The sequence below is a fragment of the Pseudorasbora parva genome, chromosome 21 (assembly GCF_024679245.1).
Source record: "Pseudorasbora parva isolate DD20220531a chromosome 21, ASM2467924v1, whole genome shotgun sequence".
NCBI lineage: Eukaryota > Metazoa > Chordata > Actinopteri > Cypriniformes > Gobionidae > Pseudorasbora > Pseudorasbora parva.
Window position 1 is genome coordinate 42,101,870 of NC_090192.1, and position 18,657 is coordinate 42,120,526.

At 45.5% G+C, this 18,657-nt stretch overlaps 1 protein-coding gene across 1 annotated transcript; it reads right to left on the reverse strand.

The window, feature by feature from the left end:
- Positions 1-7,655: 7,655 nt before the first annotated feature.
- On the reverse strand, positions 7,656-18,459 carry ghitm (growth hormone inducible transmembrane protein). The gene is made up of 9 exons (XM_067429345.1): positions 18,325-18,459; positions 17,803-17,936; positions 17,583-17,685; positions 12,627-12,738; positions 12,085-12,226; positions 11,757-11,865; positions 8,380-8,568; positions 8,130-8,301; positions 7,656-8,031 (listed from the first exon to the last, which is right to left on the reverse strand). Exons 2-9 carry the CDS (start codon positions 17,932-17,934, stop codon positions 7,944-7,946), a joined length of 1,047 nt encoding a protein of 348 aa, XP_067285446.1. The 5' UTR covers positions 17,935-17,936; positions 18,325-18,459; the 3' UTR covers positions 7,656-7,943.
- Between the last annotated feature and the right edge of the window lie 198 nt (positions 18,460-18,657).

The following is an 18,657-nucleotide window of genomic DNA, read 5'->3' on the forward strand; positions in this document are numbered from 1 at the left end:
TACCTATATGCAAATGATATGCAAACTACGCTCTACTTACCCCTCCCCTCAGACCCCGCCCCTCTCCACGCCAAAACAGTGACAGAAAGTTGAAACTGAAAATCAGTGACATTGAAAAAAAACTGACATTGTAAAAAAAAACTGTCACTGAAAAAGAGTGACATGAAGAAAAAATCAGAAGATTGTCATTGAAAAATACAAATAAATCCCAATTCAATAAAAGAATACGATTGTAATATTTTAATAATTTAATTTTTTCAGTGCCAATACTTGTTTCAATGCCAATACAACTGTTTTCAATGCAAATGTTTCAATGCCAATGTTTCCTTTTTCAGTTCTGCTTTTGTTTTCAATGACAATTTTAATTTGTGATGCCAAATTTTAAAGTCACCATTCTGGCTCCATACTTGGTGAGCATAAGAGACTCTTCTAAAACATTAAAATCTCACTGATCAAAACCTTTTAAATGGCTGTGTGTGTGTGTGTGTGTGTGTGTGTGTGTGTGTGTGTGTGTGTGTGTTTTCCCCCTCTGAACTTCTATGTGTGTGTGTGTGTGTGTGTGTGTGTGTGTGTGTGTGTGTGTGTGTGTGTGTGTTTTCCCCCTCTGAACTTCTATGTGTGTGAGATTGTGTGTGTGTGTGTTTCCTCTGAGCTTTGGTATGAGAGAGAGATTGTGTGTGTGTGTGTGTGTGTGTGTGTGTGTGTGTGTGTGTGTGTGTGTGTGTGTGTGTGTGTGTGTGTGTGTGTGTGTGTTTCCTCTGAGCTTTGGTGTGAGAGAGAGAGATTGTGTGTGTGTGTGTGTGTGACTCCCTCTGCTGGCTGACAGCGGTCATGACTCTGATCACACTAACCCTGCCAGAGGAGCGTCATCTGTTTTTAAAACTAATCCTTTTTGTTTTTTGCAGACCTATGGATACTGACAATCACTTCATATGAATGGGGTTTAACTGCTGTGGGAGTGAATGTGACCGGTAATCATTATTGAATATTTCCTAATGTTAGAGTTTTTAAAGTAAGTTGCACCTGTGAGCAGTGCTGATGTTCCCAATGGCCTCCTTTCAGGATTTAATCAGAATACAGATGGCAGACACCAGGATTACTCGCTAATCTCACTGTCATCTGCCGCTGGTCAGAGCTCAGATAAAACATGCCTAGATCCTCCCATAACCACACAAACATCACGAACATGCTTTCACCCTCACAGCTGCTGCACGATCTGCCCAAAAATCACCATAATCTGGATCATAGGCTATAATCGATGTGAACACTGAAATCATCTCACAGAAAGCAGTTAAACTAAAATGTGAGTTTTTAATACCCTGTGAAATGTTAACCCTTTAGGCCAATATGTCTGCGCCATTAAATCTCCAGCGGCCAGTGTTTTCTCACACACATCTCCAGTTGTGTGTAACTTAGGTCCAGATCTTCTGGTTCCGGGTCAGGGTTCACTCCATCAAGGACAGCTGTGCTCCTTTTAAACCCAAGCCTCAGCCATGGATCAATCATGAAAGTGGCAGGTGTCTTATTAAAGAAGCTGTGATTAAATATCAGAAATCATTTAAGGTGCAAAGGTCAAATATTTCTGTGTTCTTATTAATAAGAATCCTAATGATCCTAAAGCGTTATTTAAGACAACAGACTCCTAAAAAATCCTGTCGTGATATCAACATGTGAACTTTTTAGTGTTATTCATAAATAAAATTGATGTTCTTCGAGCTGGTGTTTTATCTTCTGCTGATTTCCTGTCACTGTGAATGGGAGCCTAGAATTAATTTAATTTTAGCCCAAAAAAGTGCATCCATCCATCATAAAAGTCATCCCTATGGCTCCGGGAGTTAATTAAGGCTTTCTGAGGCGGTCTGGCAGGAGCTAGATATTTTACTTTATAAAGTTTTAAATATGGTTATTTCTAAACCCGTCTCAGGGTTTATGTTCTCTTTCATTTCAGTAAACATGCCAAAGTATGGGTCAGCCTCACTAAGGATGAGCTGTCCGGAGATAGTTTATCTAATTATACCCCGCTTTTATCTAATTATACCCCGCCTAATTAAGCCCCGCTTGCAATCACCTCCTAAAAATACAGGATTTAATCAGCCGGCCCTTTCTCTCTTATGCCTCTGGGCTATCGATTGGGTTGGTTAAAACGGTAAATTTAGCTTTATTTAATTAAAATAGCTGGCTGACGGCTATCTCACCTCTTTGCCTGTGAGGGTGAAAGTTAACCACATTGCCGTCTGTTGTTTGTGAATGAGCCTCTTAGCCGAGAGGGCTAAAGCTACCTCGTTAAGTTTGTTTGGGCCTGTTTAAAGAAAGGTAAGTATTATTAGTTAACACAGATTGTTCGGTAAGGGGGCCTCTTCACCGGAAAAGGTGAAAGCTACCAAGTTGAAGTACGTTGTTTGAAAACACAGCGGGAAGGTATTTCGTTTGTCTTTTTTTAGCAAAATAAGTAAATAAATAAATAAAAAGCCTCTTTGTATGTGAAGACAAAAACTATTTTTCATTTCCCTATCAGGGTGCAAGAGTAAGACAACATTTGTTTTCCAGCAGAGATCCTGCAGGACAAGGGCAACATCGGCCTGAGCAGGATCTTCAAGAGAAAGGTGTCAGGCTTAAGCAATCTCTCAAGCGCAAACATGTAGAAGGGGATGCGGATCATCTTCAGAGGCAAATGCAAGGAATGCAAGAGACTCTGAATAATTTGTTACAGGCACAACAGTGGCTGGTTGGGCTCCCCGGCCCTGGGGAACTGCTACAAAAACAGCCATGCCGCCACCCAGATAAGATATCTGTGATAGCATCCGGAGTGTTTGGAAGGGAAAGCAATTCTATGGTATCAGACCAAGAGGACATCTCTGATTCAGAAATTGAGGATTATTCTTCTCAGATCCTGTTCCTTTGGATCCATCAGATAAGGCAGCGATTGCTAGAGCAGCAGAGCGGGCAAGCCTGACTTCACAACCTGCCTCAACATCAACTTCAGTGTTTGATGGAGGCTCTCAGTGCCAAAAAACAGAAGGTTTGCCTATACTTCCAGACTTTGTGATGGAAGGCCCCAAGTTCCACTGCTCTCCCTAGGACACAGCTGGGCAACCTGGCAGGCGTGGCAGCTTACAGGCTTGCTTCAGCCCTTTAGATTGGGCCAACGTTTGCTATGATGGCGGGAGAAACCGCCAGGGCTGCCAAAGATGCTAAACACTCTAACAAGCATTGTAGGTTAGTTGACAGTCAGCTGAGAAAAACCTATCATGCCTTTGCCTTGTCTGCAAGACTGGCATGCACCAATTCCATCCTGCTGGTTTATTTAGAGGCTATACTGCAGGATTTGTCCTCTACCTTGATGACGGACGGCATTGCAGAGGCATTACGGGTGGTGGACATGCTGATCCGAGGCACAAGTGCACATGCCCAAGCTCTGGGACAATCAATGGCTTGTGTGTTGCGAGCACATCGTCAAGTATGGCTGTCTCAGGCCAATCTTTTAGACCAAGACTGCATGGTAGTCGTAGCAGCTCCATTAATACCTGGCGAGGTCTTTGGGGCTCCTTCAGAGGTAGAATTGGAGCAGTCCCGTAGGACAAGGGAGTAGACATGCTCTGTGCGTCGAGCACTAGTTATCCTTGGGCCTCGGACATCAGCGGGGAGCAGTAGCTGGACTCGCCCAGAATCGTTATTCCAGGCCTACCCAGGTCAGCGCAGAACTGCGGGCCAAGGGGCTCTATTAGGATCAGGCTAAAGAGTACGAAACAGTCCTTTCGTTAAGGCAGACAGGCAGAGACTTCCATCACACTGTTGCTGACGGTTATCAGCCTCCTGCCACACACTTCTCCAGTCAACAGCTCATCCACTGGCGCCAATGCACTCAATGTCCATGGGTGCTAAGCACCTTTGAGTTCGGATACAGGCTGATCCAAAACCACCTAAAATTTCAAGGGATTGTCCCTACTGTTTTGGGAGACGAAAAACAGTGCAAGTCTCTCACAGCAGAGAAATCGGTTCTTTTAGGAAAAGGAGCAAATACACACCTGCCTTTGGGAACAATAGACTAGGAGTTTTATTCCACCTATATTTCCTGATTCCGAAAAAGGATGGGGGTCTTCATCCCATCCTCAATCTCAAAGGATTCAACCGTCATTTAAAACGACTGCCTTTCCATATGCTCAACATATCAACTCTCTTAACCTTCATCAGACAAGGGGACTGGTTCACAACAGTAGACCTCCAGGATGCTTATTTTCATGTCCCAATTCACAAGGACCACAGTAAGTACCTAAGGTTCTATTTTCAGGGCAACGCATACGAGTACAATGTTATAATAAAAAATAATAATAATTCATTACATTTATATAGCGCTTTTCTAGGCACTCAAAGCGCTTTACATAAAAGGGGGAATCTCCTCAACCCACAATGTTCTCCCCTTCAGTCTGTCATTGGCCCCCGACACCTTTACAAAACGTATGGATGCAGAACTCATCCCCCTTCGTCGTCAGGGCATATGTATAGCGAATTACCTGGACAATTGGGTAATTTGTTCCCCTACAGAACAGCAAGCCAGGAATAACACAAAGCTGGTCCAAACCCATTTAAGCCTAATTCAGACTGTACGATTTTCAAACTCGTCGGGTCACTGCTCTTTTCACACTGCATGACTATCTGGGGTATCATTCAGTCACTGCTCTATTCACACTGCAGGACTATCTGGGGTATCATTCAGTCACTGCTCTATTCACACTGCAGGACTATCTGGGGTATCATTCATTCACTGCTCTATTCACACTGCATGACTATCTGGGGTATCATTCAGTCACTGCTGTGTTCACACTGACCGATGGTTTGACGACAGAGGAGTTCACACTGCATGACTGAACAAGAGGAAGAATCGCCTACAACTCTCTCTCTCTCTCCGGTGCGCAAACTACGTTTCCCAACTACACGTGTGATGTGACAAGTAAACAACGCGAGATCACACGTGCGTCAGACCAGAGTTCTCGAACGAGACTTGGAATTGTTATTAAAAATTATAAACTGCACAAAGTTTGTTTTAAATTGTATGTGCGCTGATTTGTGGAGAAAAAGAAAAAAGATTATGGCGGAAAAAATTGTTGGAGAGACAGAGGGAGCCAGGATTGTGTTCTGCAAAGACAGTTTGAGGTAAATAAACAATTGTGTAATGTGCTGCTGCTGTGGCTGGATGTGCAAATGTTTGGCCTTTGTTTCTCTTTGATAGATTTGTAAATATATCTATTAAAATACTGATATTCCGCTCTATAACTCCTCCCTGAACCTCCCGCTGCCCTGTATCTCACCCTTTCATTGGCTGTCGGTCATCATCAATGTAATTTTCAGTCAGAACGCAGTTCACACAGCAGGAGTTTGAATCGCCGACAGGTAGTTAGCATGCCAAATATCTCATGGGCATCGGCGACTCGTCGGCGATTCTCTTTGATTATTCACACTGCGGGATTGTCACTCGCGGGCACGAGCACCGAGTTGCCTATGATCTAGGCTTTACAGAGCTTGGGGCTGAAGCTGTACAGTGGGAAGAGTTGTATCATTCCCACCAGGGCAGAGACATACCTAGGTTTGACCTTGGATTCAACAACAATGAGAGCATCTCTGACTTCCCAGAGGCAATTGGTGTTGGCTGCTTGGTCTGTTGACAGCAGCCAGTCAGGTGGTACCATTGGGATTGCTTCACATGCGCCCACTGCAGCTATGGTTAGAGAAATACAAAGTGAGTCTGTGTGAGAATGGACAGCAACTGATTCCAAGGGATTGTCTTCCAACAGTTCAGTGTTGGTCCTAGCCAAGATACGGATCTTGAAGGCCAAAGTCCTGCTGGAGGCACCAGATTGGCCTCAGAAGCACAGTTGGTGTCCATCCTCTTGTGAAATGTTTTCTGAAAGGAGCTTATATATTATGCCCATCTCAAGCTCAGTTAGTTCCCTCATGTGACTTGGGCATCATCCTAAAAGCTCTGACAAGACGAAGTTAGAACTTCTTACGATGAAGATAGCCTTTCTCTTGTTTATTGCTTCAGTAGGGAGGGTAAACGAATTGCATGACTTGTCAGTACACCCGGCATGCTTGAGATCATGGGAAGAAGATTCATCTATTTCACTCCTTCCAAACTCATCCTTCCTGCCAAAAGTTTACCTCGTTCTTATGTCTCCAGACCATTGGTACTAGAACCCTTTCATCCCCCTCCTCATGATTCAGCAGAAGCAGCCAGATTGCATCTAACCTGCCCAGTCAGAGTACTGAAGCGATACATTGCTTGCACTCAACAGATAAGACAGACTAATCAGCTGTTTGTCTGTTTCAGGAACTCAGTGCGAGGCCAGGCGATGTCCAAGCAGCGGCGTGATAGAAAGGCTGTGGGTGGTAAGGCTGATAGAACTAGCCTACCACAGCATAGGAAGTCCTCTACCCAAAGGGGTGGTGGCCCACGCTACCAGAGGAGTGGGGGCCTCTTGGGCATTATTTAAAGGCCTCTCTGGATGAACTGTGTGCAGCAGCAGGTTGGTCAGGATAACAACTTTAACATTTGCCAAGTTCTATCGTCTGGATCTTGCAAAGACAGTTTCATCTATTATTCTGCAAACAGCAGAATGGGAATAAACTGCTTTATGTTAAGTTATGTCAAGGTATTATTACCTGTTGGTTTTGTTGTAAGTTATATGAAGAACTAATAAAAGGTTGAGTTGCATTAATCATTTCCTGGTTATTGCCTCACTAGATTTCCCCTCATAACCTTTATCTGGGACACAATTGACCCATACTGTGGCGTGTTGACTGAAATGATATAGAACCTAGGTTCTGTGAATGAAGTCAACACGCCACGAGGCGTGGTCACTCTAGGATTGCTTTGAGCCAGTCAGAAAAAGAGAAAGGGCCGGCTGATTAACACCTGTATTTATAGGTGATGATTGCAAGCCAGCGTGGTTAGTTTATTATACCATCTCCTGACACCCCATCCTTAGCAAGGCTAACCCATTATTTGGCGTGTTGACGTCATTCACAGAACCTAAGTTACCTGTGTAACGCTTTGTTCTCTAGCGTTAAAATGGTGTTGTGTAAGTGACCAAAAGTAAATAACTAATGATTATTCACAACTGAAATGAATTAATCAAAAACTTAAGATGGACAGTGACTTTCTAATCTCTCTTCATTAATCTCCTGTTGTCACTCTGAGACAATCCATATTGTAAGAGCGCTGTATAAAGGAAGGGGATGATGTTTTTGAGTTAATGTTAGACAAGCATTTAAAAGGAAACCTTTTGTGTCTTTTAATGATTTGGAAATTGCTATGCATTTTTTTTTTATTGTGCCCAGACTGGACTGCAGTAATCAGGAATGGCCTGCTGGGCTTCTGACAAGAACAAGGACATGTGCAAGTATTTCACCCCTTTCAGCTCCAGTTGGGTGAAATGTTCAGGTCCTGGTATGTTAGGCCAACACGTGTTGTTTTTAAATGGGCTATAGAAATAAATGTGATTTATTCAACATCAATCTGCTCTAAAGTTCAGTGATATTTCTAATGTCTTTAGCTATCACTGTACCAAAGATAAAAACAGTCCCACGTAATGTTGTTAAATTATCTTATAAAATGGCACTTGATGTCTGTTGAAAAGCAATAAATTGTACAATTAAGATGTAGTAAATGTAGATGCAAATAAAGTTTATTGAACCATGAGTGTCAAACTGTAAGAACACAAGAATCACAGCGACACAATCTCTGCTGTAAAATAAATAGACAAATGTTTGTTGTAATTACACCAAATGTGGAACTGATTAAGATCTGCATTCACCCTCATTTGATAAGAAACATTAACCTGCTGTCCTTTTACTGTCTGAAAATAATCCACACTTTTTTGTTTATAACAAATAAACCCTTTAAAGCAACCCTTTGAGCTACATCTTCTCGTCTTGTCTCTTCACAGCTACTTCCTTCTGTTTCCGCCGCCATTGGCCAGAATCATCACCAAGCGCATGAAGATGTTGAGCGTGTCCATGTAAATGCCCATGCATCTGTAAGAGCAGAGAAACGCATGTGAAGGAGGGTCATCTGTGCATGAAATCACGTCTCCTCACACTAATCACACTAAAAATGAACTATATTAACTTACGCATTAATGGGGTCATATTTCTGAACACCATAAAGAGGGTGCGTCTCGGCCCGCTTGACGACTTTCTGTGTGTCGTAGAGCAGAAACATGCTGAACAGAACCAGACCTCCATAAACGGCCACTGAGTACAGACCAGCCCCCAAGGCGGAGGAGGGCGGCAGGAACATGGAGCCTGTGGAGGCGAGAGGAAAACAGGTTAAACTCCTGCAGTCTGTGAGAAACCGTCCAGAAACCTTGCGAGCGATCTTACCCAGAGAGGAGGCGAACACCAGCCCAAAGCCCACGGCGAGCGGCCCGCCCATGCTGAGGAACTTCTCACTCGGAGCACACATGGCCACGGTCGACAAACCGCCCACTATTCCTGCAGTGTACCAGGCAGCCCGAACCATCAATGGCCCTCCTAGCAGAGTCAGTGGAGCGATCACAGCCCCCATTACTCCTGCAGACAGGGGATATAAAACTCTCAGTGAGTGTGTGTAAATGTGTGAAAGAGAGAGAGGACCTAACCCTAACCCTCAGCGGCCCACCTAGCAGAGTTATCGGAGCGATCACAGCTGGAGACTGGAGGAGCGGAGCTAACCCCAACTCCTGCACACGGAGAATATATGACTGGAGGAGCGGCGCTAACCCTAACTCCTGCAAACAGGGAATATAAGACTGGAGGAGCAGAGCTAACCCTAACTCCTGCACACAGGGAATATAAGACTGGAGGAGCGGCGCTAACCCTAACTCCTGCAAACAGGGAATATATGACTGGAGGAGCACAGCTAACCCTAACTCCTGCACACAGGGAATATAAGACTGGAGGAGCACAGCTAACCCTAACTCCTGTACGCAGGGAATATAAGACTGGAGGAGCGGAGCTAACCCTAACTCCTGTACGCAGGGAATATAAGACTGGAGGAGCGGAGCTAACCCTAACTCCTGCACACAGGGAATATAAGACTGGAGGAGCACAGCTAACCCTAACTCCTGTACGCAGGGAATATAAGACTGGAGGAGCGGAGCTAACCCTAACTCCTGTACGCAGGGAATATAAGACTGGAGGAGCGGAGCTAACCCTAACTCCTGCACACAGGGAATATAAGACTAGAGGAGCGGCGCTAACCCTAACTCCTGCAAACAGGGAATATAAGACTGGAGGAGCAGAGCTAACCCTAACTCCTGCACACAGGGAATATAAGACTGGAGGAGCAGAGCTAACCCTAACTCCTGCAAACAGGGAATATAAGACTGGAGGAGCAGAGCTAACCCTAACTCCTGCACACAGGGAATATGAGACTGGAGGAGCGGAGCTAACCCTAACTCCTGCACACAGGGAATATAAGACTGGAGGAGCGGCGCTAACCCTAACTCCTGCACACAGGGAATATAAGACTAGAGGAGCGGAGCTAACCCTAACTCCTGCACACAGGTAATATGAGACTGGAGGAGCGGCGCTAACCCGAACTCCTGCACACAGGGAATATGAGACTGGAGGAGCAGAGCTAACCCTAACTCCTGCACACAGGGAATATAAGACTAGAGGAGCGGAGCTAACCCTAACTCCTGCACACAGGGAATATAAGACTGGAGGAGCGGAGCTAACCCTAACTCCTGCACACAGGGAATATAAGACTGGAGGAGCACAGCTAACCCTAACTCCTGCACACAGGGAATATGAGACTGGAGGAGCGGCGCTAACCCTAACTCCTGCACACAGGGAATATAAGACTGGAGGAGCGGAGCTAACCCTAACTCCTGCACACAGGGAATATGAGACTGGAGGAGCGGCGCTAACCCTAACTCCTGCACACGGAATATAAGACTGGAGGAGCGGAGCTAACCCTAACTCCTGCACACAGGGAATATAACACTGGAGGAGCAGAGCTAACCCCAACTCCTGCACACAGGGAATATAACACTGGAGGAGCAGAGCTAACCCTAACTCCTGCACACAGGGAATATGAGACTGGAGGAGCGGAGCTAACCCTAACTCCTGCACACAGGGAATATAAGACTGGAGGAGCAGAGCTAACCCTAACTCCTGCACACAGGGAATATAAGACTGGAGAAGCGGAGCTAACCCTAACTCCTGCACGCAGGGAATATAAGACTGGAGGAGCGGAGCTAACCCTAACTCCTGCACACAGAGAATATAAGACTGGAGGAGCGGAGCTAACCCTAACTCCTGCACACAGGGAATATAAGACTAGAGGAGCGGAGCTAACCCTAACTCCTGCACACAGGGAATATAAGACTGGAGGAGCGGAGCTAACCCTAACTCCTGCACGCAGGGAATATAAGACTGGAGGAATGGAGCTAACCCTAACTCCTGCACGCAGGGAATATAAGACTGGAGGAGCGGAGCTAACCCTAACTCCTGCACACAGGGAATATAAGACTGGAGGAGCGGAGCTAACCCTAACTCCTGCACGCAGGGAATATAAGACTGGAGGAGCGGAGCTAACCCTAACTCCTGCACACAGGGAATATGAGACTGGAGGAGCGGAGCTAACCCTAACTCCTGCACACAGGGAATATAAGACTAGAGGAGCGGAGCTAACCCTAACTCCTCGCACAGAGAATATAAGACTGGAGGAATGGAGCTAACCCTAACTCCTGCACACAGGGAATATAAGACTAGAGGAGCGGAGCTAACCCTAACTCCTCGCACAGAGAATATAAGACTGGAGGAATGGAGCTAACCCTAACTCCTGCACACAGGGAATATAAGACTAGAGGAGCGGAGCTAACCCTAACTCCTCGCACAGGGAATATGAGACTGGAGGAGCGGAGCTAACCCTAACTCCTGCACGCAGGGAATATAAGACTGGAGGAGCGGCGCTAACCCTAACTCCTGCACACAGGGAATATAAGACTGGAGGAGCGGCGCTAACCCTAACTCCTGCACACAGGGAATATAAGACTGGAGGAGCGGCGCTAACCCTAACTCCTGCACACAGGGAATATGAGACTGGAGGAGCGGCGCTAACCCTAACTCCTGCACACAGGGAATATAAGACTGGAGAAGCAGAGCTAACCCTAACTCCTGCACACAGGGAATATAAGACTGGAGGAGCGGAGCTAACCCTAACTCCTGCACACAGGGAATATGAGACTGGAGGAGCGGCGCTAACCCTAACTCCTGCACACAGGGAATATAAGACTGGAGGAGCGGAGCTAACCCGAACTCCTGCACACAGGGAATATAAGACTGGAGGAGCGGCGCTAACCCTAACTCCTGCACACAGGGAATATAAGACTGGAGGAGCGGCGCTAACCCTAACTCCTGCACACAGGGAATATAAGACTGGAGGAGCGGCGCTAACCCTAACTCCTGCACACAGGGAATATAAGACTGGAGGAGCGGCGCTAACCCTAACTCCTGCACACAGGGAATATAAGACTGGAGGAGCAGAGCTAACCCTAACTTCTGCACACAGGGAATATAAGACTGGAGGAGCAGAGCTAACCCTAACTCCTGCACACAAGGAATGTAAGACTGGAGGAGCTACAGGGAATTCGGGAGCATGAGCAGGAGAGAGGGAGCCATAACTGCAGTGCTCCACTAAAGAGACAGAGTCCAGTGCCCTCTAGGGGTCAGCTCAAGCATTGGCACGTCCTGGCTCTGTGAAAGCTCTTTACCTGCGTGCAGCGCCCAGGCCAGGTGTTTCGGCAGGGGACTGTTCTCGTACGAGATCGACCTCACCAGCATTCCTGCGCCGATCATGGCAGCAAACGTCGCACCGATAGCCTGCGGACCAGTCATAGGGTTTTACAGCATTGATCAAAAAGTTCAGCAAAAAACAGGAAACACCACTTACATATCCAATCAGCCTCTCCATACGAGTATTAAACTAAAGGCTGGATTATTACATCAGATAAAGAGGTACAGTACACTTGCAGTCAGAATGTGGGATGTATTTACAGGGCCATGAATAGAAAGCATGTTTGTTAATTGCTGTGCTCGTACCATCCAGGATCCCCTCATCATGAGCCCCATGAGCACCGGCGTTCTGCTGACGGCCACAGCGGACAGCGCTGTCAGACCCACAGATCCGGAGAAATACAGGTACGTGGAGTGGATTCGGTCCTTCACGTACTGAGGCCAGATCCTGCAAAACACACAGCTTCAGTTTCTACTAATGGAGCACAAGTCACTGTTTCAAGAGATGTGATTCAAAGAGATCAGATCGAGCCGTTTACACAACATCATTTACAACTAGAAGCACAAAACTTTACAAAATCACTGACTTAAGTTTTCAAGTTTTTGTAAATAATACAGTTATCGCCTCCATATAAACTACAAAAACATGAATGTAATGTCATGCGTGTCACATGTTCAGTTTACAGGCATGTAGAGTTTCTTTATACAGCGCCACCTACTGGCCTGGCACAGAATACAGCGTTTATAGCCGCTTCCTGGATCAGTGTGTGTTGTCTGTAAGAGGAAATGCGAAGGAAAAGCTGTTCTTTCAGTACTTCGCTGTGGTGTGAACTGTATAAAACTCTTACACTGCTTTCTCGATCGCTCCCATCTCATTGGACATCCCGAAGCCGTAATAACACAAAGCTCCTAAACCCACGGCGGCGCCTCCGGCCAGGAAGATCCGGCCCATGTTGTCAACTGTGAAGGAGAAAATCCAGCAGGACACTCAAACATCTTTTCTCTTATTCATTCTTCTAACCCTAACCCCTAACCCTAATCCAGCAGGACACTCAAACATCTTTCCTCTTATTCATTCATCTAACCCCTAACCCCTAACCCTAATCTAGCAGGACACTCAAACATCTTTCCTCTTATTCATTCATCTAACCCCTAACCCCTAACCCTAATCCAGCAGGACACTCAAACATCTTTCCTCTTATTCATTCATCTAACCCCTAACCCCTAACCCTAATCCAGCAGGACACTCAAACATCTTTCCTCTTATTCATTCATCTAACCCCTAACCCCTAACCCTAATCCAGCAGGACACTCAAACATCTTTCCTCTTATTCATTCATCTAACCCCTAACCCCTAACCCTAACCCAGCAGGACACTCAAACATCTTTCCTCTTATTCATTCATCTAACCCCTAACCCCTAACCCTAATCCAGCAGGACACTCAAACATCTTTCCTCTTATTCATTCATCTAACCCCTAACCCCTAACCCAGCAGGACACTCAAACATCTTTCCTCTTATTCATTCATCTAACCCCTAACCCCTAACCCTAATCCAGCAGGACACTCAAACATCTTTCCTCTTATTCATTCATCTAACCCCTAACCCTAACCCAGCAGGACACTCAAACATCTTTCCTCTTATTCATTCATCTAACCCCTAACCCCTAACCCAGCAGGACACTCAAACATCTTTCCTCTTATTCATTCATCTAACCCCTAACCCCTAACCCTAATCCAGCAGGACACTCAAACATCTTTCCTCTTATTCATTCATCTAACCCCTAACCCCTAACCCAGCAGGACACTCAAACATCTTTCCTCTTATTCATTCTTCTAACCCCTAACCCTAATCCAGCAGGACACTCAAACATCTTTCCTCTTATTCATTCATCTAACCCCTAACCCCTAACCCTAATCCAGCAGGACACTCAAACATCTTTCCTCTTATTCATTCATCTAACCCCTAACCCCTAACCCTAATCCAGCAGGACACTCAAACATCTTTCCTCTTATTCATTCTTCTAACCCCTAACCCTAATCCAGCAGGACACTCAAACATCTTTCCTCTTATTCATTCATCTAACCCCTAACCCCTAACCCTAATCCAGCAGGACACTCAAACATCTTTCCTCTTATTCATTCATCTAACCCCTAACCCCTAACCCTAACCCAGCAGGACACTCAAACATCTTTCCTCTTATTCATTCATCTAACCCCTAACCCCTAACCCTAATCCAGCAGGACACTCAAACATCTTTCCTCTTATTCATTCATCTAAGCCTTGTTTCCCAAAAACATGGTGAGCGAAGCTGACCTACAGACTGAGCTTCCATGATCCACTTCCAATGCTTTTGGGAAACGCAGCCCAGACTGGCATTCACATCCGTCTCAGCCTCTAAAGCGTTTAGTGATTGGGTTACTCAGACCACAGGTTCTGCAGTCCAGGTCAAGGGTCAGAGGTCATTCTCCACAGCGCCACTCTAGCACACACACCTGTGGTTTTCAAGTAAGCCTGAAGCTAACTCTCCTGAACCAGCTAACCCGGGATCGCTTGGAGATCACAGGCCAGCTGAGCTGAAGCCTAACCCTCCCTGACCCTCTCTTACCCCTTTTCCACCAAGGCAGTGCTGGTGCTAGTTTGGAGCCAGCGCCTAGTTTTAAATTGGTTCTTTGTCTATCCACACCCAAAGCACCAACTCCAAGCCAGAAAAAGTGGTTCTTCAGTAGCACCAAAAAAATGCCGTGCTAGAAGTAAGAACCGATTGCGTGACTTGTGACTAGGGCTGTAACGATACACCAAACCCACGATTCGGTTCGTATCACGATTTTTGACCCACGGTACGATACAAACCTCGATATGGGGGGGGACAAAACAGTTTTATTCTGTACAGTATTCTGTAGCCTATTTTGCCGTCAATACCATATATCTGTATGGTCAATAGGCTACTGCCGACATTTTCTTTGCGGTACCAATAGGCAATATATATTTAACATGAAGTATAGGGCCTCCTGTACATCAATACCAACAGAAGCGCCGCGTCAGACACGCTTCTGGTGTGCAAAGAAAGAGAAAACGCCCCGCAGATGACACCCAACAGAAACGCCACGCTCACACCACGTTGCCAGCCGGTTGGGGAAGCTTCTTGAAACACTTACGGCAAATTGTGTGGGTCTTGTCAACTACACGATTGCCAGCCTTGTTCTCCACCGGGTAGCTGAAATGTTGCCATACTGCTGACTTAAAAGTTGGACCTGGACAGGAAGGATAATTCTGGGAGTTGAAAGGGGTGTGTCGCGATTTAGCCTCCTCACATCGCGATACAGGTTCGTGGACCTGCGTATTGCGATTTCGATTTCATATTGCATATCGTTACAGCCCTACTTGTGACTGCCATTTTTTAAATAGCAGCTAATCAAGCTAACAGCTGTTCGATTGTAATCTCCATCTATACAAATCACAGTCAGCTGCACGAATGCGTTGGATTCACGGCGTTTTGATGCCGATGTAGGATCATAAGCCATGAGACATTGTTGATGGAAGGGTTGTTCGAGATGCACCGGCGTTGTGCAGCCCGATCGCCGTATGACATCAAATTAGCGTTACAGCAAGATGCAAACGACTCCTTATGCTTTTGAACCGCTCCCGCGGTATTTTGATCTCATACGCGGACAGCGCCGATTCATCTCGAACAAGCCTGGTGTGTTTGTGTTTCCCGCTGCCTCGTTAGCGTTGCTGAGAAACATGAGACGTATACAGTGAGACCTAGCTCTGTGCTGGCTCTCAGCATGTGGCGGGCCAAACCGGTTCTTAAAGGCTAGTCAGTCAAACCAACTTAGAACTGACACTAGCACTGGCTCTGAACTAGGGCTGGGATAAACGATTATATCCTAAACGATTAATCTAGCGATTTTTTTTTTGGTGCATCGATTAATCTAATAGTTAATTTTTCCTTTCCGATTCGGTTACGATTCGATTATCGATTATCTCCCAATTAATTGCCTAATAGCAATTTATACATGTTGATTTAATTATCTGAATGAAAAAACTAATTCCTTAAAATTGCAATATATGTTTATTGCTCTTAAAATTCCAAAGTAAGACTACACAAGAGCAATGCATTCAATAAAACCTTAAAAACAAAAAGTACACGTGTACACACACACACACACACACACACACACACACACACACACACACACACAAATAAGTATAAACCAACAACAAAGAAACACAATATACGATTTTTCTATGTATGCTACTCAGCCTACAGGCTATGCCCATCGATTAAATATCAACAAGTTGGTTAATCAAATCCGGGGACACACTGCAAGCGTGAGCGTCTCGGCTGCGTGGCCTGTCCGTTTTTGTTTCGGCTCCCATGTTAACAGGTTCTGCACACTGCCTGTGAAGCGCGGAAAACGCGTGCATGCTAGAAATAGAAGAGCGCCTATTTTTCACGCGTGTTGGGAGCGTCTCCAGGCACAATAGAATAGGAAAAGATGTTTATATATCATTTTGACACGAATACATATTATTAAATTACATTTTCATGTTTGAAAGTCTGTAGGTTTACATAAATGCAGATATAGGCCTAATTGTAATAATAAAAAAACGACAATTATCGATTTTGAAATATTGCAACTGTCAATACAGAACTAAATATTCTGTAGCCTATTTTGCCGTCAATACCATAGATATGTGATCAATAGGCTACTGCTGACGTTGTCTTTGCTGTATCAGTAGGCTATTTAATGTTTAACATTAAGAACAGGTCTTCCCTCCGCATCAATAACCGCAGCAGTGCCGCGTCAGACACGCTTCCAGTGTGCAGAGGCAGAGAAAACGCCACGCATTCACTTGATGCAAACGTTTGTTTTTGTGATTAAAATACATAAAATATTACCAAAACATCTGTCTTCCTGTGTGCAGAAATGTGTTTATGTAGCCGTGACAACAAAACGAGTGCATGCGCGCCTGTGTTAAGAGTGCTCCGTGTGCGCCGCGCGCCAACCCGCAAGCCTTGACCTTCTGAAAGTCTGAGGAGCCACTCGTGTTGCTACCATAGATATACATATTACATAATATACTTAATTACATAATATACTTAATTACATAATATACTTAATTACACAATATACTTAATTACACAATATACTTAATTACACAATATACTTAATTACACAATATACTTAATTACACAATATACTTTATTACATAATATAAATTATGTATATCTATGGTTGCTACTACTCTCCGGCGCCGCCATCTTTATTTTGAGTCTGACGAATCGACGTGCATATTTTGCGTCAACGCCTTGTCCCAGCCCTACTCTGAACTGGCACCCGGCTCATTCTGGTGGAAAAGGGGTATCTGACCCTGACCCTCACCCTCTGACCCTCTCTGACCTCTCTCTGACCCTCACCCTCTCTGACCCTGACCCTCTCTGACCCTGACCCTCACCCTCTGACCCTCTCTGACCTCTCTCTGACCCTCACCCTCTCTGACCCTGACCCTCTCTGACCCTGACCCTCACCCTCTGACCCTCTCTGACCTCTCTCTGACCCTCACCCTCTCTGACCCTGACCCTCACCCTCTCTGACCCTGACCCTCACCCTCTCTGACCCTGACCTCTCTCTGACCCTGACCCTCACCCTCTCTGACCCTGACCTCTCTCTGACCCTAACTTCTCCTCTCTGTATTGGGCACAGGGTAATAATGGTGTGGTCAGATCTCCGAGACAGATGTCAATGCCAGGCTGAAGTGCTGAACTCTCTACAGAAGAACATGTTGACAGAATGTACTTTTAATGGCCGTGTCAGTGGCGGGTTCAAGCGCTGCGTTCTGGAGCCGCTCTGCTGAAGTCTTGCTGCGCCGGAGCCCCAGTCTGGCCTTGGTGGAGTAACCCTGAGCAGACACAACACAACACAACATATATTATAACACAACACACCCTTTATAACACAACGCACTCTTTATAACACATGACGACTTATGTCTGTCCGTGTGGGGTGCGGTCGGTACCTGCTGCGCTCTCATCAGGGGTGAGCGGGTCAGGGGGGTCAAAGGTGAGCGGGTCAGGGTGGGCTGACCCAGGGCTGACCGGAGCCCGGCCACAGGGACTGACCGCAGGCATGACAGCCGTGACACCAGCATCACTGGGTGTTAAACACACACACACACACACACACACACACACACACACACACACACACACACACACACACAGGAGAATAGAAACATTTGATTCAACTACAAACTCATGTGGAATTGTACAGATGTTCGATTTGCTTCACGGCAGAGCCTGGAGTGTAAAACAATCCTATAGAGCGACATGTACTCTGCAATTACTGTAAAACACTCCTATAGAGCGACATGTACTCTGCAATTACTGTAAAACAATCCTATAGAGCGACATGTACTCTGCAATTACTGTAAAAGAATCCTATAGAGCGACATGTACTCTGCAATTACTGTAAAAGAATCCTATAGAGCGACATGTACTCTGCAATTACTGTAAACATTGCGTTTAAAAGTAAAACTCACCAGTTGGTTTGTTTGTTAATTTCACCTTCGATGCGCGTCTTCAGCACTGACGCAACAGCACAGAAAACCCTTCCTGAACCTTCCGGCGTGACGTCACATAACCGCGACAGCCGCGCAATGCACTGTGGGCCTTGAAGTTCTTCTTCTTCGTCTTCTTCTTCTTCGTCTTCTTCTTCTTCGTCTTTCTCTTCTTCGTCTTCTTCTTCTTCTCGCCTTGGCTTAACTTATCATTTATGCTCAACTTATTATTATTATTATTATTATTATTATTATTATTATTATTATTATTATTATTATTATTATATGCATACACTGGGATAACCAGTGGGAAGA